General features: G+C 37.0%; 2 protein-coding genes across 2 annotated transcripts; both read left to right on the top strand.

The window, feature by feature from the left end:
• Window positions 1-10,136: 10,136 nt before the first annotated feature.
• LOC148571243 (protein transport protein SEC23 A-like) lies at window positions 10,137-14,897 on the top strand. Its single transcript, XM_088508670.1, has 6 exons — window positions 10,137-10,536; window positions 10,711-11,561; window positions 11,670-13,490; window positions 14,043-14,159; window positions 14,272-14,343; window positions 14,444-14,897. Exons 2-6 carry the CDS (start codon window positions 11,091-11,093, stop codon window positions 14,579-14,581), a joined length of 2,619 nt encoding a protein of 872 aa, XP_088364796.1. The 5' UTR covers window positions 10,137-10,536; window positions 10,711-11,090; the 3' UTR covers window positions 14,582-14,897.
• A 708-nt stretch (window positions 14,898-15,605) lies between these two features.
• Window positions 15,606-19,932, top strand: LOC148571242 (proline--tRNA ligase, cytoplasmic-like). The gene is made up of 13 exons (XM_088508671.1): window positions 15,606-15,915; window positions 15,994-16,052; window positions 16,142-16,227; window positions 16,365-16,457; window positions 16,608-16,724; window positions 17,032-17,219; window positions 17,553-17,619; window positions 17,800-17,922; window positions 18,009-18,161; window positions 18,246-18,530; window positions 18,635-18,853; window positions 19,428-19,521; window positions 19,682-19,932. Exons 2-13 carry the CDS (start codon window positions 16,010-16,012, stop codon window positions 19,744-19,746), a joined length of 1,533 nt encoding a protein of 510 aa, XP_088364797.1. The 5' UTR covers window positions 15,606-15,915; window positions 15,994-16,009; the 3' UTR covers window positions 19,747-19,932.
• The last annotated feature ends 558 nt before the right edge of the window (window positions 19,933-20,490 follow it).

Genomic DNA, 20,490 nt, shown 5'->3' with positions numbered 1-20,490 from the left:
TGAGATTAAATCCCGATAAGTGCACCTTTGCAGTGGAGGCTGGAAAATTCCTAAGATTCATGCTAACACAGAGGGGGATTGAAGCTAACCCCGATAAGTGTAAAGCAGTCCTGGAAATGAAGAGCCCAGCCTGCTTAAAGGAAGTCCAGCAGCTGAACGGCCGACTTGCAGCTCTATACAGATTCTTGGCAAGATCAGCATTAAGATTCCTACCACTTTTTTCTCTACTAAGAAAAGGATGCTAGTTCGAATGGACTCCTGAATGCGAAGAGGCATTCCAAGAGTTCAAAAAGTACCTAAGCCAACCTCCTATTCTTTATCGACCAAAAGCGGGGGAAGAACTCATATTATATTTAGCTGTCGCCGAGAAGGCCGTGACGTCAGCATTAATACGAGAAGATGAGGTCGGGCAGCATCCTGTTTACTTTACAAGTAAGGTGCTACAAGGCCCCAAACTAAAGTATAAAAAACTTGAAAATTTCGCATATGCCTTGATAATAATAGCATCTAGAAGGCTTCGACCTTATTTTCAATCTCACATAATCAGAGTTCGGATGAACCAGCCCATGAAGCAAATCCTGCAAAAAAACGGATGTTGCGGGCAGAATGGTTCAATGGGCAATAGAGCTATCCGAGTTTGACTTGAAATACGAAACTCAGACAACCATCAAAGCCCAATGTCTCACCGACTTCGTGGCCGAATACGCATGATATCAAGAGGAGACCTCCACGATCTGAGAGTTATATATGGATGGCTCCTCCAACAAAGTCAAAAACGGTGCTGGCATAATATTGGTTAATCAGGAAGGAACTCAAATAGAAGTCTTCTTGAAATTTGAGTTTCCAGCCTCCAACAATCAGGCAGAATATGAAGCTCTGATTGCTGGACTAAAGCTAGCCAATGAAGTCGGAGCAACCAAAGTAGTAGTCTTCACTGACTCTCAAGTGGTGACTTCTCAAATTAATGGAGAATATCAAGCTAAAGATCTAAATATGAAAAGGTAATTAGAAAAAATTATGGAGTATCTTAGACAATTTCCCGAAATCGAGGTCAGACACATAACTCGGAAACTTAACAGCAGAGCCTTCTCCAAGTTAGCAAGTACCAAACCGGGGGAAAACAATAGAAGCCTGATCCAAGAAACTCTCCAAGAACCCTCAATCACAAAGGCAGATACCAAGGTGGTGATGAATGGATTTTTGACGGTTTAGAATTCCTCAATGAATTCTCATTGCAAGTATAATTTCTAAACCAACAAAGAATCCTCTCATACAAAAATTTGTTTGTCACAAGTACAAACCCCTAAAAATAATAACCAAGGTATTCAAATCTCAGGTCATTCTCCCTAGGAATTGCAATAAAGTGTTCTTGTTATTGGCTATGAAGTATCTTTGGGGTTTTTGAGATAAGAAACAAGAAATGTACATTGCAAAAGAAATAAAAACTAAAAACTAGAAAAGCTCTTGGCAAGGTATGAGAACTAGAAGTCCTATCCTAGCTATCCTTATCAATTGTGATGAGAATTGTCCATTGCTCCTACTTAGTTAACCTCTAACTATGAAGGAAAGTAAAGTGGATGAATTAGCTTGATTCCACAAGTCCTAGCCTAATCATGATAAAAGACTAGCTTTAGTGGCATTCAAGTTAATTAGCAGCTTCTAATTATCAATCAACAAGAGAGTTTGATAACTCAAGAGTCACCAATTACTCAACCAAAGCCAAGAGGAACAAAATCTAACTCATACCTAAAAGAGGCATTTCAACAAACACATAGAAGGCAATAAAGGTAAACAATAATCTACACTATTAATTGCAAGGAATTAAACAACAACAAAGCAATTCAACAACAAAGGAATATAAATCATAAATTGCATTAAAGAGAAATAGAAGAAACAAAAGTGCATCAATATAAAAGTAGAGAATTACAAGAATTAAATGCTAAACTAGAGAGAGGAGATGTAAAAGAACAAGAATTACAAAAGGAAAAGTAAATCAAAGCATGAAATTAACCTAGATATAAGAAATCCTAATCTACCTCTAACCTAATTCTAGAGAGAAGAGATAGCTTCTCTCTCTAGAAACTAACTTTTCCTCCAAAACTAAACTAAACTAACTAATTGGTAACTAGATTCATGTGTGTTGATTCCCCTTCAATCCTTGGGTTAAATTGCATCAGAGATGAGTTGGATTTGGGCCTGGGAAGCACAGAAACCGCCCCTAGCGGATTCACCTTAAGTGGGTCACGTGCGAGCACCGACGCGTGCGCGTACATGACGCGTACACCTCGTTTGACAAATTGCTATCCACGTGTACGCGTCATGTACGCGTACGCGTCGCCATGCGACCTCATCGTTTCACGCGTGCGCGTCTATCTCAGCATCCCAAATCCTTATTTCTTCATGAGTTCTCCACTTGCATGCTTTTCCTCTCCACCCCTTTGATCCATTCCTAGCCTTTCCAATCTGAATTCACTAGCAAACATATCAAGGCATCTAGTGGAATCAAAGGTGAATCAAAATTAGCAATTAAGGGCCTAAAAAGCATGTTTTCACACTTAAGCACAAATTAGGAGACAATCATGAAACCATGCTATTTCATTGAATAAATGTGGGTAAAAGGTCATAAAATCCCTTAAATTAAGCACAAGATAAACCCTAAAAATGGGGGTTTATCAGGTGGACGTCTTAGAAGTTTCCAGATTAGACCTCAGATGGATGACTCCTCTGATCGAATATCTGAAATTCGACACCTTACTTGAGGAACAAAAAGAGGCCAAGAAGATCTGGAGGGAAGCACAAAACTACACTTTGGTGAGAAATGTCCTCTATAGAAGGGGAATAAGTACATCATTGTTGAAATATGTCCCGACCTCTAAGACGGAAGAAGTCTTGGACGAAGTACATAGTGGCATCTACAGGAACCATCTCGAGGCAAGATCCTTGGCCAGAAAAGTTATCCGAGCTAGATTCTTCTTGCCAACACTGCAAAGAAATGCCACCAATTTCGTGAAAAAGTGTCAACCTTGTCAGGTGCATGCAAATTTTCACGTCGCTCCCCCAGAAGAACTCATTAGTGTAACTTCTCCATGGCCTTTTGCAAAGTGGGGACTGGACCTACTCAGGCCTTTCCCTTAAGCGCCATGACAAGTAAAGTTTCTCATTGTGGGGGTAGACTACTTCACTAAGTGGATAGAAGCAGAGCCGTTAGCTATTATTACGGCGTAGAGAAGTCGGAAATTTCTGTACAGAAATATTATCACCCGATTTGGAGTTCCACACTCCATCACAACTGATAATGGTACACAGTTCATTGACTCTACATTTAGAAGCTTGGTAGCTAGCATGAAGATCAAGCACCAATTCACCTCGGTTGAGCATCCCCAGGCGAATGGACAAGTAGAAGCAGCCAATAAAGTTATATTGACAGGTTAAAGAAAAGGCTTCAAGAAGCAAAGGGAGCCTGGGCTGAAGAGCTTCTTCAGGTATTATGGGCCTACCAAACCACACCTCATTCAACCACTGGAGAAACACTTTTTTGACTTGCTTATGGCATTGAAGCCATGATCCTCACAAAAGTCACTGAGTAGAGCCCTAAGGTGAGATTTTATAATGAGGTCGGAAACATCTAGGCACACAAAGAGGAACTCGAATAGTTCCCAGAAGTTCGAGAACAAGCCCAGATAAGAGAAGCAGCATTAAAAACAAAGGATGGCAACAAGGTATAACGGAAGGGTCATTCGAAGAAGCTTCACCTCAGACGACTTAGTACTCATCAGAAATGACATCGGAGTGAAAAGTCAGGAGAAGGAAAACTCGCTGCTAACTAGAAAGGACCCTACAAGATAGTTGAGGTCTTGAGAAAAGGATACTACAAAGTGTCCGACCTAGGAGGATTTGAGCTCCCAAAGTCATGGCACGCTTGCAATATGAAGAGATATTACAGCTAGAAGCGAATCTCACTCCCTGATGTACTCTTTTTTCTGACTTCATGGTTTTTTCCCAAGAAGGATTTTCTTGAAGGGGGTTTTAACGAGGCATCAAAGTGAGGGCTATGGGCAGAAAAGCCATAAGTCACTCCCTTAGTAGCAAAAGCACCCTTATGAAACCATATTTCATTAGTAATAACATCTCTTTTTCTATCTCTTTACTTTTCTCTTTAAAATTTTCATTTATCATTACTACGATACGCACTGACTTAAGCTCAGAAAAACACGAAAATCCATTGACCGACCTACATGGTCGGCAAGATAAAGCGACGAGGTACAAGTCAGTGTAAAGAGGTTATAAAAGTCGATCATAACAACTCGGAAGTAAGATAGCTAACGACTTATAAGTCGGATAGCCCGAGCAGATCAAAATGCATTGCAAAAATAAACTAAGTTACAATAACTACTCAATAAACAAAGTTGAGCGTAAAAGATTAAGCCAATGGAAAACAAAGAGATACTAAAGCCCCTTAAAAAGACCAGGGGAAAAGGCTTTTCATAAAAGCCTGGCCAAAACAGAAAGATTAGGCAAGGAAAAGTTTTCCTCCAACCACGCTGGGCAGTAGAAAAATTATCTAACTCAGATAATATTCTTTCATTTTACGAAAAGTTTTTCAGAAAGCTTTATAAAACTCGAAGCAGCAAGAGCTTTTTGCCAAAAAACAACATCACATGCATAAAACGACGATTTTGTTAAAGGTCCTATCCAAAAAAAGGACCAAACGAAATAAAAATTGTTATTAAAGGCCCTATAAAAGGACCAAATGTCAAGGTACTACCAGCAAGATACACAAACAAATATAAAGAGTTCATAAAAGGACCCACAAGCCAGGCCTTAAATAGCTTAAATCATTGGGGACCAAGAAGAGGATTAGGGTCATCGGCAGGAGAGGAAGTTGGTTCGGCCACAGAAGTCAGAAGGGTCTGAGGGATCTCTTCGGAATCACAGGTCGAAGTCACAACAGGAGCAGCGGAAGAAGTCGGCATATCAACCTCACGAGGAGGGGATTCAATGATGTGCTGCCCTGCCTTCTTTAACTCGGAGTCAGTCTCAGGACGAGGAGGAGACACTATCTCTCCATTAATAACAACCTTGTCAGGGTGAAGAGGGGATAAATCCAAGTCGGGAGCAATGACTCCGACTTGTTGTTTCAGCACCGTAAACACCTCTTCAGTACCCTCAACAATGTAGTCCTCCAAGTCCTGGTAGCTCTCTCGAAGCTGCTCAACCTCCTTTTTCAAATCAAGATTGGCCGAAAAAGATCCTAATATAGTTCTGTTCAGCTTTCCTCTTCAGACCCTCAGCCATAGCACACTGGCCCATCAATTTTTTCTCCCTCTCCCAGGTCTGAGCAAGCTTTTCCTTCAGTCTATCATTCTCCTCCTGCAACCTTTTCTCATCCTCTTGATACGTGACAATCTTCCCTTGGAGATCTTCCAAAGATTTTTGAGTAGCGCTCAATGGAATTTTGTCAAAGACATCAAGAAGAGAGGTACAGACCCCCAACAATCCGAATTCCCCATCGGATTAAGATCTGAAGATGATTTCGGATATCAGCATCATCCATAGCAATTTGACTATAGGGAAGGATGTGCTTCCTAGTAAACTTAGGCCCATCAAAGTCGGTGTCCCCAACACTAGAGGAACTGGCTTCCATAGTCTTACGTTTCTTCTTCTCAGGTTCCGAGGTGGATTGAATTGGGGGAGCAGAAGGAGGAGCAGGAATAGGGTTTACGAAAATGGGCTGAGAAGAAGTCCACAAACCCAAGACTTGACGACGAGGTGGAGTGACGGAAGCTCCGGCCTCCTAAGCAGTAGCCCGGGCATGAGCATTCTTCTTGGCCTCCTGCACCTTCTGGTAAGCTACCTTCGACCCACTTTTCGTTTTTTCTGAAAAAGGAAATTATAAATGATTAGCACACAATTCGGACGCAAGCAAAACAACACAAGCCAGAAGAGTTAGAAAACGACTACAAAATCAAAATTAAAGGCTACCTAGCTCAGTCCGGACATAACTCGGAGAACCGAGAAGAAATTTCTTGGTATCGAGGTTGGGAGCCCGTCCCCAAGCCTCTTGGAAAAACTCGACCACTGCCTCCTCCACCTCGTCCAAATCAACCATATTGTACTTCTCTACGGGGGTTGCCTCTGCCCAGTATAATTGAAAGCGAGGCTCATGGTTGTCATTCAGAAAAAAGGGGTGATAACCCTCGATAGCTTGAACTTTGAAAAAGGAATTTTTAAAATCATGGAAGGACTCATCAAACATAGAAAAAACCTTCCGACCCTGTATAGCTCGGAAAGAAACCCATTGCTACTTATTCTGCTTATTAAAAGGCTTGGTCAGGTGGTAAAGGTAGAAAAAGATTCTTAAAGAAGTCGGGAAGTCAAGCTCTTGGCTGACAAGTTAGTATATTTTTAAGAAACCTCAAGAATTGTGGTGGAGTTGGGTAGGAGCTACTCGGCAGTGGAACAAAACCTCCATCTCAAAATCAGAAAAAGGGAAGGTAACCCCCAAACGGGTAAAAAGGCAATCATACATGAAAATAAAGTGGGGATTAGAGTCGTTAAGCCTCTCACAACAAACTCGGTCTTCAGATCCCGGAGCCACTAGTTCATATTTGGGTTCATCAGCATCTAGGCTACAAATCCTATGGTGCTTTCGGAGTTCAGTTATAAAAACGTCATCCACTAAAAAGTTTTCAGAGAGGACAGAAGTATCCACCCATCTCAAAAGGGCTTCTGAGATTTGGGAAGACATTTTCAGAAAGTTAATATATAAGGAAATATACCTACATTACACAAAGAAAAAGGGCATCATTAAAAGCCAGTCCAATCATCAAAAGCCAGTTCAAAGATAATTCTTTTCAAAACAAAAGAGCAGGAAGAACCGACAGTCACTGCCAAAAAGACTTTCGCAAAAAGAAAGCGCAAAATCTCAAAAGAAAAATCTTCTTACTATAGTAAAGATATCACAGAGGAATCTTACTCTCAAAGCATGCAGTATATTAAGTATAAAAAATATTATAAAAAGTAAAAGAGAGATGCAAAAAACTAACCTTTGTGAAGAAGAAGATAGAAAGGTGAACACTGCAACAAAAGAGAGCTTGAAGATTTTGTGAGTAAGAAAAAGAGCGAAGGAGCGAAACAGTTCTTAGAAAGTAAACAAAAGAAAGAAAGAAGAGGGAAAAGTATTTATAACACACTAGGGGCATAACAGTAAAACAACGCAATCATTAAAAGAGCGCGCCTTTACCAATGTAACTGTCCCCCGCGTGTAAATGCAAAACCCAAATGGACGCGACGGTTGACAAAACGCGACGTTGTACCACCCCCCATTCTTCAAAACATACAACTCGGACGGTGGCTTCCAGGCAGGAACAAGTCGGAGGCCACCTTCCTTCAATGTTTGGACCTTCCATTCGAGTCCAACCATCCAATTCTAGGTAAGTCCCAAAATAATACTATTATCTTATAAATTCATAATTATTTTATTCAATTATGTAAGTTAATATTAAGAAACATTAATATGAAAAGAAATTATCATTTAAAATAAGCTATCATATATTGTTATTTATTCCCATCATGCATAATTATAATTATTTATTTTTAAGATAGATCATCAAATTAATTAAGTATTAATTAAGATTTTCTTTTCTTATTTTAAAGTACATCATTTCTGTTATACTGTTATTGTACGGACGCATAATTATTTTAATTAATTACATAAAATTAATATTAAGAAACATTAATATGAAAAAAAACTATCATTTAAAAAAAATTGTCGGATATTATTAATATTATAAATCAATCATGCATAATTATAATTATTTATTCTTAAAATATATAATCAAATCTATTTAGTATTGTTAGAAACAAGAGACTAAATTAGAGAAATGATTTGTATATTATTGAGTGTGTTGTCTATTCAAGTTATGTGGAATGATACAATATAGAAGGATATTTATAGGTGCTAAGAGAATCGAAATAATAAAGACGTAATCTCCTATAATAAATATTCAGATATACTAAATAATACTAATTGATCCTAATTATATTCTAACATCCCCCTCAAACTCAAGTGATAACTTGAGTTTGAAACTTATTTAAAACAATGAAATAAAGAGAAAAAAAACTACATAAACTGATAAAACGGGTGCAGAACTGTCGAAAGGAAGCGCAGACGAAACTGCCGCTTGTCTGAAAGAAGCGCAGACGGAACTGCCGCTATTTGAAGGAAGCGCAGACGGAACTGCCGGAAAGAAACGCAGATAGAACTGCCACAAGGAAACACAGACGAAATACAGACGAAACTGTCACAAGAAAACGCAGACGGAACTGCCACGAGAGAACACAAACGGAACTGTCACGAGAGAACGCAGATGGAACTGTCACGAGAGAACGCAGACGGAACTGTCACGAGAGAACGCAGACGGAACTGTCGAAAGAGAGCGAAAACTATATGATTTCTTCATGAGAATAGGTAAGCAGCAGATGACAATGGTGTTTGATCATTCGACTCGAAAAAATACAAGACAGAGAAAATATGCTAGTCGATGATGTGAAAAAGCATCAAAGGAGTGACAAAAGGAAAGAAGAATGACATAGAAAAAAAAATGCAAAAACTACGGTGATTTCACCGCAAGGAAAATAACCTATCCTCTTCAAAGAGGATACCATGGCTCTGATACCATGTTAGAAACAAGAGACTAAACTAGATAAAGGATTTGTATATTATTGAGTGTGTTGTCAATTCAAGTTATGTGAAAATGATACATAATAGAAGGAAATTTATAGGTGCTAAGAGAATCGAAATAATAAAGACATAATCTCCTATAATAAATATTCAGATATACTAAATAATACTAATTGATCCTAATAGATCCTAATTATATTCTAACAAGTATTAATTATTATTTTTTATTTTAAAATATAACAATCCTATTATATTTTTAATCAATTAAGTAAAATTAATGTTAAGAAATATTAATATGAAAGAAAATTATTAATTAAAGAAAACTGTCATATATTATTATATTAATTAGATTATACAGCAATCATACATAATTAAAATTATTTTTTTCTTAAACTATATAATAAAATTAATTTAGAATTAATTAATTTTTTTCTATTTTAAAGTAAATCAATCCTATTATTATTATTATTATTATTATTATTATTATTATTATTATTATTATATAAACTAATGTTAAAGATATAAACTAAAATTTTGATTGCTTACAAAAAAATATATACACATATTTTTTTTTATAATAATTAAGATATTTGTTTATTACATATTATGTTTTTTATTTAATTAAAGTATTTTGTTAATTTTTGTATTATACACTTTTGTTTACTTTTTGGATAGATAACAAAAAATATATAAGATTAATTTAAAATTGATATATATTCTTGAATATTTTTTTCATTAAACATATATAAGACATAAATAAAAAAATAATTATTTTTTATACATGGCACGGATATATACACATACACTAGTTATATTGAAAAGAAGTAAGAATTTAAATGTGTTTCGAGAATTAAAGAATAAATTGTTTTTTATATTATTGTATAATAAATTAAATTATATACATATTTAAATATAATATAAATGTTATTTTATTTTTATTTAAATATAAAATATTATATTTGGTATCATTTTTATTATTATAAGATTATAAAATTTAAAGTTACTTATATAACATTTGTGTATATTTGATGTATATTTTAAAAATTTATTTTTATACAAATTATAACTATATATTAAATATTAAATTACAAGATTTTTTTTCTTTTTTCTTTACTTAAGCCTTATGCTTGCTTTTGTTTTTAATGAAAAATTATAGGTGTAAATAACAAATATTCTCTTGAGTTATGAGTATATATAAGTCTGAAACTTATTATTGGATCAATTTATTTTATATTAATTTCCTGCATAATTAAGTAAATTAATCAGATACATAATTAAATTTTTAGTCCAATAATAATTTTTAGTCATCATCAATTAATTTTTTGTTAATTCTTTAAACTCAACAATTTTTATACAAAATTATAACTATATATTAAATATATAATTATTTTATGAGATAAAAGTAAAGAATAAATTCGCTAAAATATAAAAGGAGGATAAGACCAGGACAATAGAAAGGGTCACGTGATTTAAAAAAAAAAAAAAAAAAAAGTGGCGGTGGCTTCTCTGGCTCGAAGTGAAGGAGTGTCGTAGGAAGGTCTAAGGTGCGGTGCTAACAACAGTTGCCCTGAGCAACAATCCGAGGTTGAGGAGGTTTCAGTTTCACTGTGAGGAGGCGCTGTTGGTTTTTTAACTTGTCTCTCAAAAATAAAATAAAAACCAACAAAATAATAATAATAATAATAATAAAGAATAAACCACCCCATTCCGAATTACTCACACAATTGGAGAAAGAGAGTGAGGAGGGGACATAACATTCATAAGCATAGCATTCCCCCATTTTTCCGAATAATCCCTAGCTTGGTATTTTACGGTACCATAAAGTCTACAATTTTGATATTCACCTCTGTCAGGTACATACTTCTCTATGATTTTTTTTTCTTTATTTTTTTATTACCGTTATCATTCCCAATTTTGAGAGCAAATCTTGATCTCCATTCAAAACCCTAGCTCAGTTCTTGAATGTCTGTTGGATCGTTTCCTTTTCTCATTCGATTGGGTACTGCTGGATTACTTGCTATCTGCAGGGGGGGATACCAGAGAAGAAGCTTCAATTGTGAAGAGATTTGATTGATTCATGGTTGGTGATTGGCTATTCACCTGAATTCGTTCAGGGAAGGAAAGAATTCCCCCTTCTATGATGCCGATTAAACCAGGTCAAGTAGAATTTTCCTTGGGAATCATTATCATCTCTTTTGGGGGTTTAAGGTCTTAGGAAGGTTTTACGTTTTCCTCATGCAAATTCTGTGGGCTGAAACAAGAATCTTGTTGAGGCTGGTCTCTGTTCTTTCTTGGTATAGTCTTTGATTTGTATCACTCATACATTTGTATCTGTAATACTGTAAAGTTTACTTCTTGATACTGGGTTTGTAAGTATTGTTGCGTTTTGTGTCTGATTTGAATTTCAATGGCTAACCCAACACAACCTAATGTTGGGTATACCACTTCAAACCCGGATAGACAGAGTCCTACCCCTGACAAGAGTCCCATACCACCCCCTCCACCTTTTGCATCACCACCTAGATTTCCTCCCCCCATATTGCAATTGCAGCAAGATCAAGCTTCTTCCCCTTCGGTTAAACCCCCAAATTCGTCGTCCCCAGCCAATGGAGTTAAATCTGGCAGCCTTGTTCCTCACATGAGCACCCCGCCGGGGCCTCCTGTTTTTACATCGCCTGTCCGGCCGGCAGCTGTTCCTTTTCGCACATCACCTGCCTCGCCTCAGCCACTTGCTTTCTCTTCAGGATCATCTTTGCCGACTTCATCGCCACCGCGATTTTCAAATGGATCGGTTGAGTTGCAACACCAAGTTTCTGATAGCATAGAGGACCATCTTCCCGCCGGGGAGTCATCCTTTGTTCTTTTCTCAGCTCATAAGGTACATTATCATTTATTTGGTTTTACAGCCTAGCCTTGCATTTTTAAATTTAATATTATTATTTGGTAATCAGATTATGTTATAACCTCCTTTCCATTTGATAAGTAGGTATTGAAACAGAAGAAACAAGCTAATGTGCCCAGTCTGGGTTTTGGGGCATTGGTTTCTCCTGGGAGGGAGGTCTCAACGGGCCCTCAAGTTATTCAGCGTGATCCCCATCGATGTCAAAGCTGTGGAGCTTATGCAAATATATATTGCAACATATTGCTTGGATCAGGTCAGTGGCAGTGTGTTATATGTAGGAAATTGAATGGAAGTGATGGCGAGTACATTGGGCATAGTAAGGAAGATCTTCACAGATTTCCAGAACTATCTTCCCCGATGGTTGACTATGTTCAAACTGGGAACAAGGGACCTGGTTTTGTTCCAGTTTCAGATTCCAGAATGTCTGCCCCAGTTGTTCTTGTTATAGATGAATGCTTAGATGAACCCCACTTACAGCATCTACAAAGCTCCTTGCATGCTTTTGTTGATTCTCTTCCTCCAACAACAAGATTAGGAATTGTACTATATGGCCGTACTGTGTCAATATATGATTTTTCAGAAGAGTCAATTGCATCTGCTGACGTGCTTCCTGGGGACCAGTCACCAACCCAAGAATCTTTGAAAGGATTGATTTATGGTACTGGCATATACTTGTCAGCAATGCATGCCTCACTACCTGTAGCACATTCCATATTTTCATCATTGAGGCCCTACAAGTTAAACATACCAGAAGCTTCTAGAGATCGATGCCTTGGAACTGCTGTTGAGGTTGCTCTTGCTATAATTCAGGGCCCATCTGCTGATCTGTCACGAGGGGTAGTTAAAAGATCAGGGGGCAATAGTAGAATTGTTGTCTGTGCCGGTGGACCAAATACTTACGGACCTGGATCAGTTCCTCATTCTTTTAATCACCCTAATTATCCTTATATGGAAAAGACAGCAATAAAGTGGATGGAGAATCTTGGTCGAGAGGCTCATCGACACAATACTGTTATTGATATTTTATGTGCTGGAACGTGTCCCGTAAGAGTTCCCATCTTACAACCTCTTGCTAAAGCATCAGGTGGTGTTTTGGTGCTCCATGATGATTTCGGGGAAGCCTTGGGTGTTAATTTGCAAAGGGCGTCTGCCAGGTCAGCAGGTTCTCATGGTTTGTTAGAATTGCGCACATCAGATGATATTCTCATAACTCAAGTTGTTGGCCCTGGGGAAGAATCACATGTAGACACCCATGAAACCTTTAAAAATGATACAGCCATTTATATTCAGATGCTAAGTGTTGAAGAAACACAGAGCTTCTCTCTCTCAATGGAAACTAGAGGAGATATCAAAAGTGATTATGTATTTTTCCAGTTTGCTATTCAGTATTCAAATGTGTTTCAAGCTGATATATCCAGGGTTATCACTGTTAGACTGCCCACTGTAGATAGTATTTCGGGATATCTTGAGAGTGTTCAAGATGAAGTTGCTGCAGTCCTAATTGCAAAAAGAAGTTTGTTACGAGCTAAAAGCCATTCAGACGCAATTGATATGCGGGCAACAATAGATGAAAGAATCAAGGATATTGCTCTAAAGTTTGGTCCTCAAGTACCCAAATCTAAACTTCACTGCTTCCCAAAGGAGCTTTCCCTTTTACCAGAGATCCTTTTCCATCTCAGGAGAGGACCACTATTGGGAAGCATTATTGGTCATGAAGATGAAAGGTCTGTGCTGAGGAACTTGTTTCTGAATGCATCTTTTGATCTGTCACTCCGAATGGTTGCTCCTCGTTGTCTAATGCATAGGGAGGGAGGAACTTTCGAGGAGTTACCAGCTTATGATCTTGCAATGCAGTCTGATGCTGCTGTTGTACTTGACCATGGCACTGATGTCTTCATTTGGTTGGTATGTCTCTTATTATTCATTTTAGCATGGAGTTTTCTTAGTGAGAGATTTGCATTTTTTTTAGGGCATTGTTATGGTGCTAATCCAAACCAATTATTATTACTAACGCACTGTTGTGCCAATGATCAGAAATTATGTTTTAAATTAGCCTCGTGCCATGTATATAATATGATCAGTAATACACGAAGCGGGTAATATGCGCCATAGTGGACTTGAAAGATCAGTACATTTTAGAATTTAGAAACAATATTTGTGTCTGGTCATGGTTGTTCATGTTGTTTCAATAGCACCAGGGTATGTACATGTATACTTTCTTCCTTTTAACCTGTTTTCATCTTCCGTTCTTCTTTCCTATGTCCTTTTTATGAGTGGGAATGCCATCCAGCTCCTGCATTTTCTGCTGCCAGGCCACGGCTGCCATTATTAGATGCTGCTGTAGCTAGTGGCATGCTTTTCCCTGTTTTGAAAACTTTCCGTTTTCTTGTTCTTTTTTGTTCTTTCTTGGGTTGTTTTTATTTATTCATTTATTTAATACTGATGAGTGTATTGTAGGGTGCTGAACTTGCAGCTGATGAAGGAAGAAGTGCTGCTGCTTTAGCAGCTTGCCGGACATTGGCTGAAGAGCTGACAGAATTCCGTTTCCCAGCGCCTCGTATACTTGCATTTAAGGTTAACATTCTCTGCTAATCCCGACTACAAAGTGTATTTTTCTTTGCATATCTCCATTTTCCATCTTCTGCTTAGAAGGTTAATTATAACAGAAAATTTATATCTGAAACAGGAGGGTAGCTCGCAGGCTCGATATTTCGTCTCTCGCCTCATACCAGCACACAAGGATCCTCCTTATGAGCAGGTTAGCATCACTATCACTTCTTCGTTGCAAAACTAAGGTTTTGCTTATTATTAGATTATGGTGGCATACATTGCATGTTGAATGATGCATGTTTTCGCAGGAGGCAAGATTCCCGCAACTTAAGTCATTGACATCAGAACAGCGAACGAAGCTGAAGAGCAGTTTTGTTCACTTTGATGATCCTAGTTTCTGCGAATGGATGCGAAGCTTGAAAGTTGTGCCACCTGAGCCAAGCTGATGTAGGGCCATTTTTGTGGTTTGATTTTGCTGCATCTTCCAATCAGCACGGTACTCGTTGCTGATTCTTTATTTAGTTGTTTGAGGCGAAGTTTGTTTAGATGATGATGTTTCTCATGTCCCAAAATCTTTCGCTTCAGTGCCATGTTCAACTTCATTTTGTTCATGTCCGAGAAACATCTATGCAATTGCAAGTTGCAATTGGAGAGAAAAATAGTGGGGCTTTTTCGTTTTGGTTGGAGAGAATGATTGTGGTGCACAGAATTTTTCACAATTTACATGAACAATAAAGGATTTCACTTAATTTATATCGATAACAATTATTGACTGCTTGTGCTATCCTTAATCTCTTGGTTTATGGTTTTTGACCACAAACTTTTTAAGCTGGATTGATTTAATTTTAAAAAGAATTAACAAAAAGAGAAACGTTTGAAAAAAACAAAAGGAAAAAGAAGAAATGTACTAAGTATTTAACTTGACATTTTTAGATTATGGTCTGCATGTACGAAGCTACTAAAGTTTAATGGACTCTAACGGAGTTGAAAGATCATATTTTACCTTTTAACATTTTTTTAATGCTTACTAACATGATTACTACATTAAAACTACACATTTTCAAAGTGAAGGAAACTTAACTGAAGTATTTAAGTTTTTATACATTTTAAATCCTTTAAATTATTAAAATACTTTATCAAACCTTCATGGGTATAGATTATTTAAAACTCTTACATTTATATTCTTGAAAATATATGTTGTGATAAAGTGACATTTTTTCCCCACACAACCCCCTCAATGGCCTCATTAACCTCATTAAGCATTGGTGGTTAGTGGTGGAAAGAGATCACTTCTATTACTACCATTTATTTATGTCTCACCAATAAAATTTAGATGTGTTTATTTATTTATTTTATTAATTTGGTAAAGATACAAAGCTCGAACAAGGGCAAGAATTTTGCGGGCCACTTCGGTTGACTTTAGGGACAAGAAGCAGCGATTACAGATCAGATCAAACGCTTCGTTGCAATAATTCAATTAATGATAATTAATTACCTTTAATTAAATTAGTACACTAGTAAATAGTAAACAAGTTGCAGGAGTAGTTGACCAGAAGCACAATACAATAATGTAGTAGTAGCCATAGAAACTGTAAACAGAATTGGGAATAACACTTCACTGTAAAAAAAAAAAAAGAAAATAATAATTCCTGAGAGAAAGGCGCGATTTATCTGAAAGAAGAAAACCTAGTAGCCGCTGAAAGCGAAAACCCTAAAGAGACTCACGCCACAAAATCGCTCTCGCGCGCTTTGTCCCCCTCCGGCGGCATCTCGGCAATCGGTAAGAAACACACTTATGCCGTTTCGATTCATTCCAATTCAGCTACAATCGTCATTTCGTGTTTTTTTCGTGTTACAGGTTCTCGTCGTTCAGGATGGCGGGGAGTGAAGCGAAAAACTCTGGCTCAAAGCAATCTGGTAATTGTGGCTAGAAACTGTTAAAACGCTTTGTCATTTCTCATTTTTTTCGGATTTTAGCTTCCATTCTTATGGCCAAATCCTCGCAGGTGCGAAGAAGAAGGAGGTGAAGAAAGAGACTGGATTAGGACTCACGAATCGCAAGGCTGATAACTTCGGAGAGTGGTATTCCGAGGTATTTTATCCCTCATCTTGTAACTTAGTTTCACGTGTTCTATTGCGTTGGACTTTGAGTTCGGTGGAATTTGCTGTGCCAGATCTGTTCTTATTGCACTGTGTTCTCGTCTCAGTTGTTTGAATTAATTTGCACAGGTGGTTGTTAATTCCGAAATGATTGAGTACTATGACATTTCTGGCTGCTACATTCTGAGGCCTTGGGCAATGGCAATATGGGAGATCATGCAAGTGAGTTTCTTAATTTGTCAGTGTTGTTGGATGGCAGTAGTGGTGTTTTTCAAACAACTGGTGTTAGTCTAACATAGATCATGTTTATTTGTGTATGATTTGCACAACTAGCTGTATTAAGGTTCTTTTTTATTTCATCAACTATATCAGGGATTCTTCGATCCTGAAATAAAGAAGATGAAAATCAAGAATTGCTACTTCCCTTTGTTTGTGTCTCCCGGAGTTTTGGAAAAGGAGAAGGAGCACGTTGAGGGATTTGCACCAGAGGTGAGAATTTTCTAATTTGTTGGTTAGGCTGTTTAATGTATACTCTTAAGATTTGTTTGAATTATTTGTTTTTCCCCCCTCTGAAATGGGGACATTATAGAAGATTATTGCAAGCTGAAATCCATTGTTAGATGGCTAGATGATCTGATTTACTGGCACAATATTAAGTAGCAACCTCCGTGTATTGTATAGCTGATGAGATTTTGATGTGTTGAAATGAGGAATTATTTATGACTTGCGGCAGAAGGAACTACAAACCTTCTCTGCCTTCTGGAATGACTTTCTCTAATGTGCTACTCTTTGACAGGTTGCTTGGGTGACAAAGTCTGGAAAAACCGACTTAGAAATTCCCATTGCCATTCGTCCAACTAGTGAAACTGTCATGTATCCATACTACTCCAAGTGGATTAGGGGACACCGTGACTTGCCTCTGAAACTTAATCAGTGGTGTAATGTTGTTAGATGGGAGTTCAGCAACCCCACACCATTCATCAGGTAGCAAGAAGCTTTATATTTTAGCTTGTACTCCTTTCTCCATATTATAATATGATGTTCAAAGTATGATACTAGCCAACCAAGCTAGGCCTCAAATTTTCAAATATCCAGCCTTCCAATGTTGTTGTACTGTAAAATTTTGTATGGTTTTTTAATGAATCGAAGTTCCTCTAATGATGACTCGCTAATTCTGGTGAATTGGTTGTTAATACAAGCAATAGTGATTGATTTAAATGAACTTATTTTTCAGTAATTTAGCTTGGGCCCTTGTTGCTATCACATTCAAAACTCCATTTTATTGTTGTTTTACATAAATGCATATTTTGATTGCAGGAGTCGAGAGTTCCTTTGGCAGGAAGGACATACTGCTTTTGCAACTAAGGAAGAGGCAGATGCTGAGGTAATTCTTCAAATAACAAAAGAACATACATTGGCTATGTAGTACCATTCCACATCTGGTGCAATATCATATGCTGATATTGATAAGTCCCTACTTTTTGACTTCAGCACATGCGATTCCAGTTTCAGTAGCATCTTTTGAAAACTACTTCCAAAGTTCTCTAAAGTATTACTATTTCAGGTTCTTGAGATATTGGAATTATATAGGCGCATATATGAAGAGTTTTTAGCCATTCCTGTCATTAAGGGTAAGAAAAGTGAGATGGAGAAGTTTGCTGGTGGACTTTACACTACCAGTGTTGAGGTATATGTCTGAGACACATGCACGTATGCTGCTATTTTTCTGAATGGAAAAAGTTTGTATATAAATTGTAATGCTCCCTTTGATAGGCATTTATTCCAAACACTGGACGTGGAGTACAAGGTGCTACTTCTCATTGTCTTGGCCAAAATTTTGCTAAGATGTTCGAGATAAACTTTGAAAATGAAAAGGGAGAAAAAGCAATGGTCTGGCAAAACTCATGGGCCTATAGTACTCGAACTGTAAGCTTTGATATCTTGAATGTACTGTCATCTGAGGGTTCCTTCACATCAAATTGCATCTAAGATTTTGACTGTTTTGAACAGATTGGGGTGATGGTGATGGTTCACGGTGATGACAAGGGACTAGTGCTGCCTCCTAAAGTGGCCTCAGTCCAAGTTATTGTGATTCCGGTGCCTTACAAAGATGCTAATACTCAAGGAATCTTTGATGCCTGTACTGCAACTGTAAATACATTGTGTGAAGCAGGTATTCGTGCTGAGTCAGATTTTAGAGACAACTATTCTCCTGGATGGAAGTATTCACACTGGGAAATGAAAGGTGTTCCTCTTAGAATTGAAATTGGGCCAAAGGATTTAGCAAATAAGCAGGTTTTCAATTCTTTAGTACTTCTGCACCAATTCTCGTGTTATGTTGCTTCATCAATCTCAGTTTTGAGCTGAAAACCAAATAAATCTATTCCAATTTCACACAGGCTAGAGCTGTTCGACGTGATAATGGAGCAAAAATAGACATTGCAAATGACAATTTGGTTGATGAAGTTAAGAAGTTACTTGACACTGTTCAACAGAACCTTTTTGATGTTGCAAAACAAAAACGAGATGAATGCATTGAGGTTGTACATACTTGGGATGAATTTGTACAAGCTTTGAACCAAAGAAAAATGATATTAGCTCCTTGGTGTGACGAGGAGGTATGAAGTTCTTTTTGTTTTTGTCCAAATTTTATGTTCTAAATTATGTCTTGATGATCACCTTTCCAGCTTTAGATTTTTGAGGCATTTCTTTTTTTATCTGTCTATACTATCTGTGCCATGTACTTATTCAGGTGTATCATGATTAACTAAGATGCATATTGTCACAAAAAGGGTTGAATGAAAAAATATATCAAAACTGCCCCTACAGGATGGTAACGATATATTTTTCTATTTCAAAACTTCCAATCTGTTGGTACTTGTAGGTTTTCTTCGTTGTCAGATTTACAAATATTAAAGCATTTAATCGTTCCAATTCTAGATCACTTCCATTACATAATTGTCTTACAATGCACTTGATTAGCTATTAATAATGAACATACTATAGTACTTGCTTCTCTCTAATCTCTTGATGATACTGTTGAGTGTTGACACCCTATTTTGCAATACATATTTTTTCTCTCAAGGGACATCATTTAGCTATCTTATGTTCAATATTCAAAATGTCTGACACTATTCATGCTGGATGGTTTGGTGTTTTTCTGGTATCAATTATCAATTTATATTACTTCAGGCGGTGGAAGCTGATGTTAAAGCAAGGACAAAGGGTGAGATGGGAGCAGCTAAGACACTTTGTAGTCCCTTTGATCAGCCAGAACTCCCAGAAGGTATAAGCCTTGTCGTTCAAATCTGTGTTAGAAATAATCTTAAAATTGTTTTCTGCAACTGCCCTCTAAAATCTATCTTAAGCTTTTAGCCAATTCGTATTGATATTTTTTCACGATTTTTTTTATTTTGAATAGTAACACCTTATGTTGCCTTTAATAGGTACCAAGTGCTTTGCGTCAGAAAAACCTGCGAAGAAATGGTCATATTGGGGCAGAAGTTACTAGATTACTAGTTTGTGGTACTTTTTTTTTATATGGGGGGTGCCCTGTCTGGATTTGTTGAGCACACACCAGTTTTAGTTTTTTCAATTGGTTATTTTCTTTTTCAGCTGTTGGTTGTTCGATGATTTTGTACTACATATTACTTAAAAAACTGCAGTTAATTGAACATGACATCATTTACTTGACTCACTGATGATATACAGCATCTATTAATTGTTAATAACTAGCCTAACACAAATTGATGAACTCCACGTTCTCGAGTTTGACCCTTTTTTACTAGCCACAAACATGTTTAGCAGTTGTTCTTCGTGGATTTTGTTCGATTTGTTTAACTTTTATTTTCTTTCCTTTTCTCTCTCCTTATCTTCACGAATGTAATCTTTTTTTCTTTGTGGACATGACGAATGTAATGTTTGATCAGCGAAAATCAGATTGGGGAGCTCTCCTCAAAATGACACCTTATGGATTGAACTTTCACGTTAGTCAAGTTCATTAATATTGTATTCGACTTCACAGCAATTAGTTACTCCAACATCAACGACAATCGTAAGCATGAAGGATAATTTCTTTTTTCCTTTTTGGATAATTTCAATTTTTAAAGAAGGTAAGTAATTCAAACTATCAAAATAGCACTTTACTTTACCCTATTATTAAGTTAAAATTGCTTTTTTTTTTAAATAAATTAATTTAAGTTTATACTGCTTTACAAATAAAATTTTAAAAATAACTTAATATAACTGCTTGCAT

This window comes from Arachis ipaensis, chromosome B3 (genome assembly GCF_059453495.1).
Source record: "Arachis ipaensis isolate K30076 ecotype BB chromosome B3, ASM5945349v1, whole genome shotgun sequence".
In the NCBI taxonomy this organism is placed as follows: Eukaryota; Viridiplantae; Streptophyta; class Magnoliopsida; order Fabales; family Fabaceae; genus Arachis; species Arachis ipaensis.
The sequence above is the reverse complement of the archived record's forward strand: the minus strand, read 5'-3'. Positions and strand labels throughout refer to the sequence as shown.

Bases quoted from the DNA above. Each gene is read 5' to 3' on its own strand.
- LOC148571242 (XM_088508671.1), top strand. From the start codon at position 16,010: ATGGCGGGGAGTGAAGCGAAAAACTCTGGCTCAAAGCAATCTG. The intron at 17,923-18,008 runs GTATATGTCTGA...TCCCTTTGATAG, and splicing joins TTTACACTACCAGTGTTGAG to GCATTTATTCCAAACACTGG. The intron at 19,522-19,681 runs GTATAAGCCTTG...TGCCTTTAATAG, and splicing joins TCAGCCAGAACTCCCAGAAG to GTACCAAGTGCTTTGCGTCA.
- LOC148571243 (XM_088508670.1), top strand. From the start codon at position 11,091: ATGGCTAACCCAACACAACCTAATGTTGGGTATACCACTTCAAACCCG. The intron at 11,562-11,669 runs GTACATTATCAT...TTTGATAAGTAG, and splicing joins TTCTTTTCTCAGCTCATAAG to GTATTGAAACAGAAGAAACA. The intron at 14,344-14,443 runs GTTAGCATCACT...ATGTTTTCGCAG, and splicing joins AGGATCCTCCTTATGAGCAG to GAGGCAAGATTCCCGCAACT.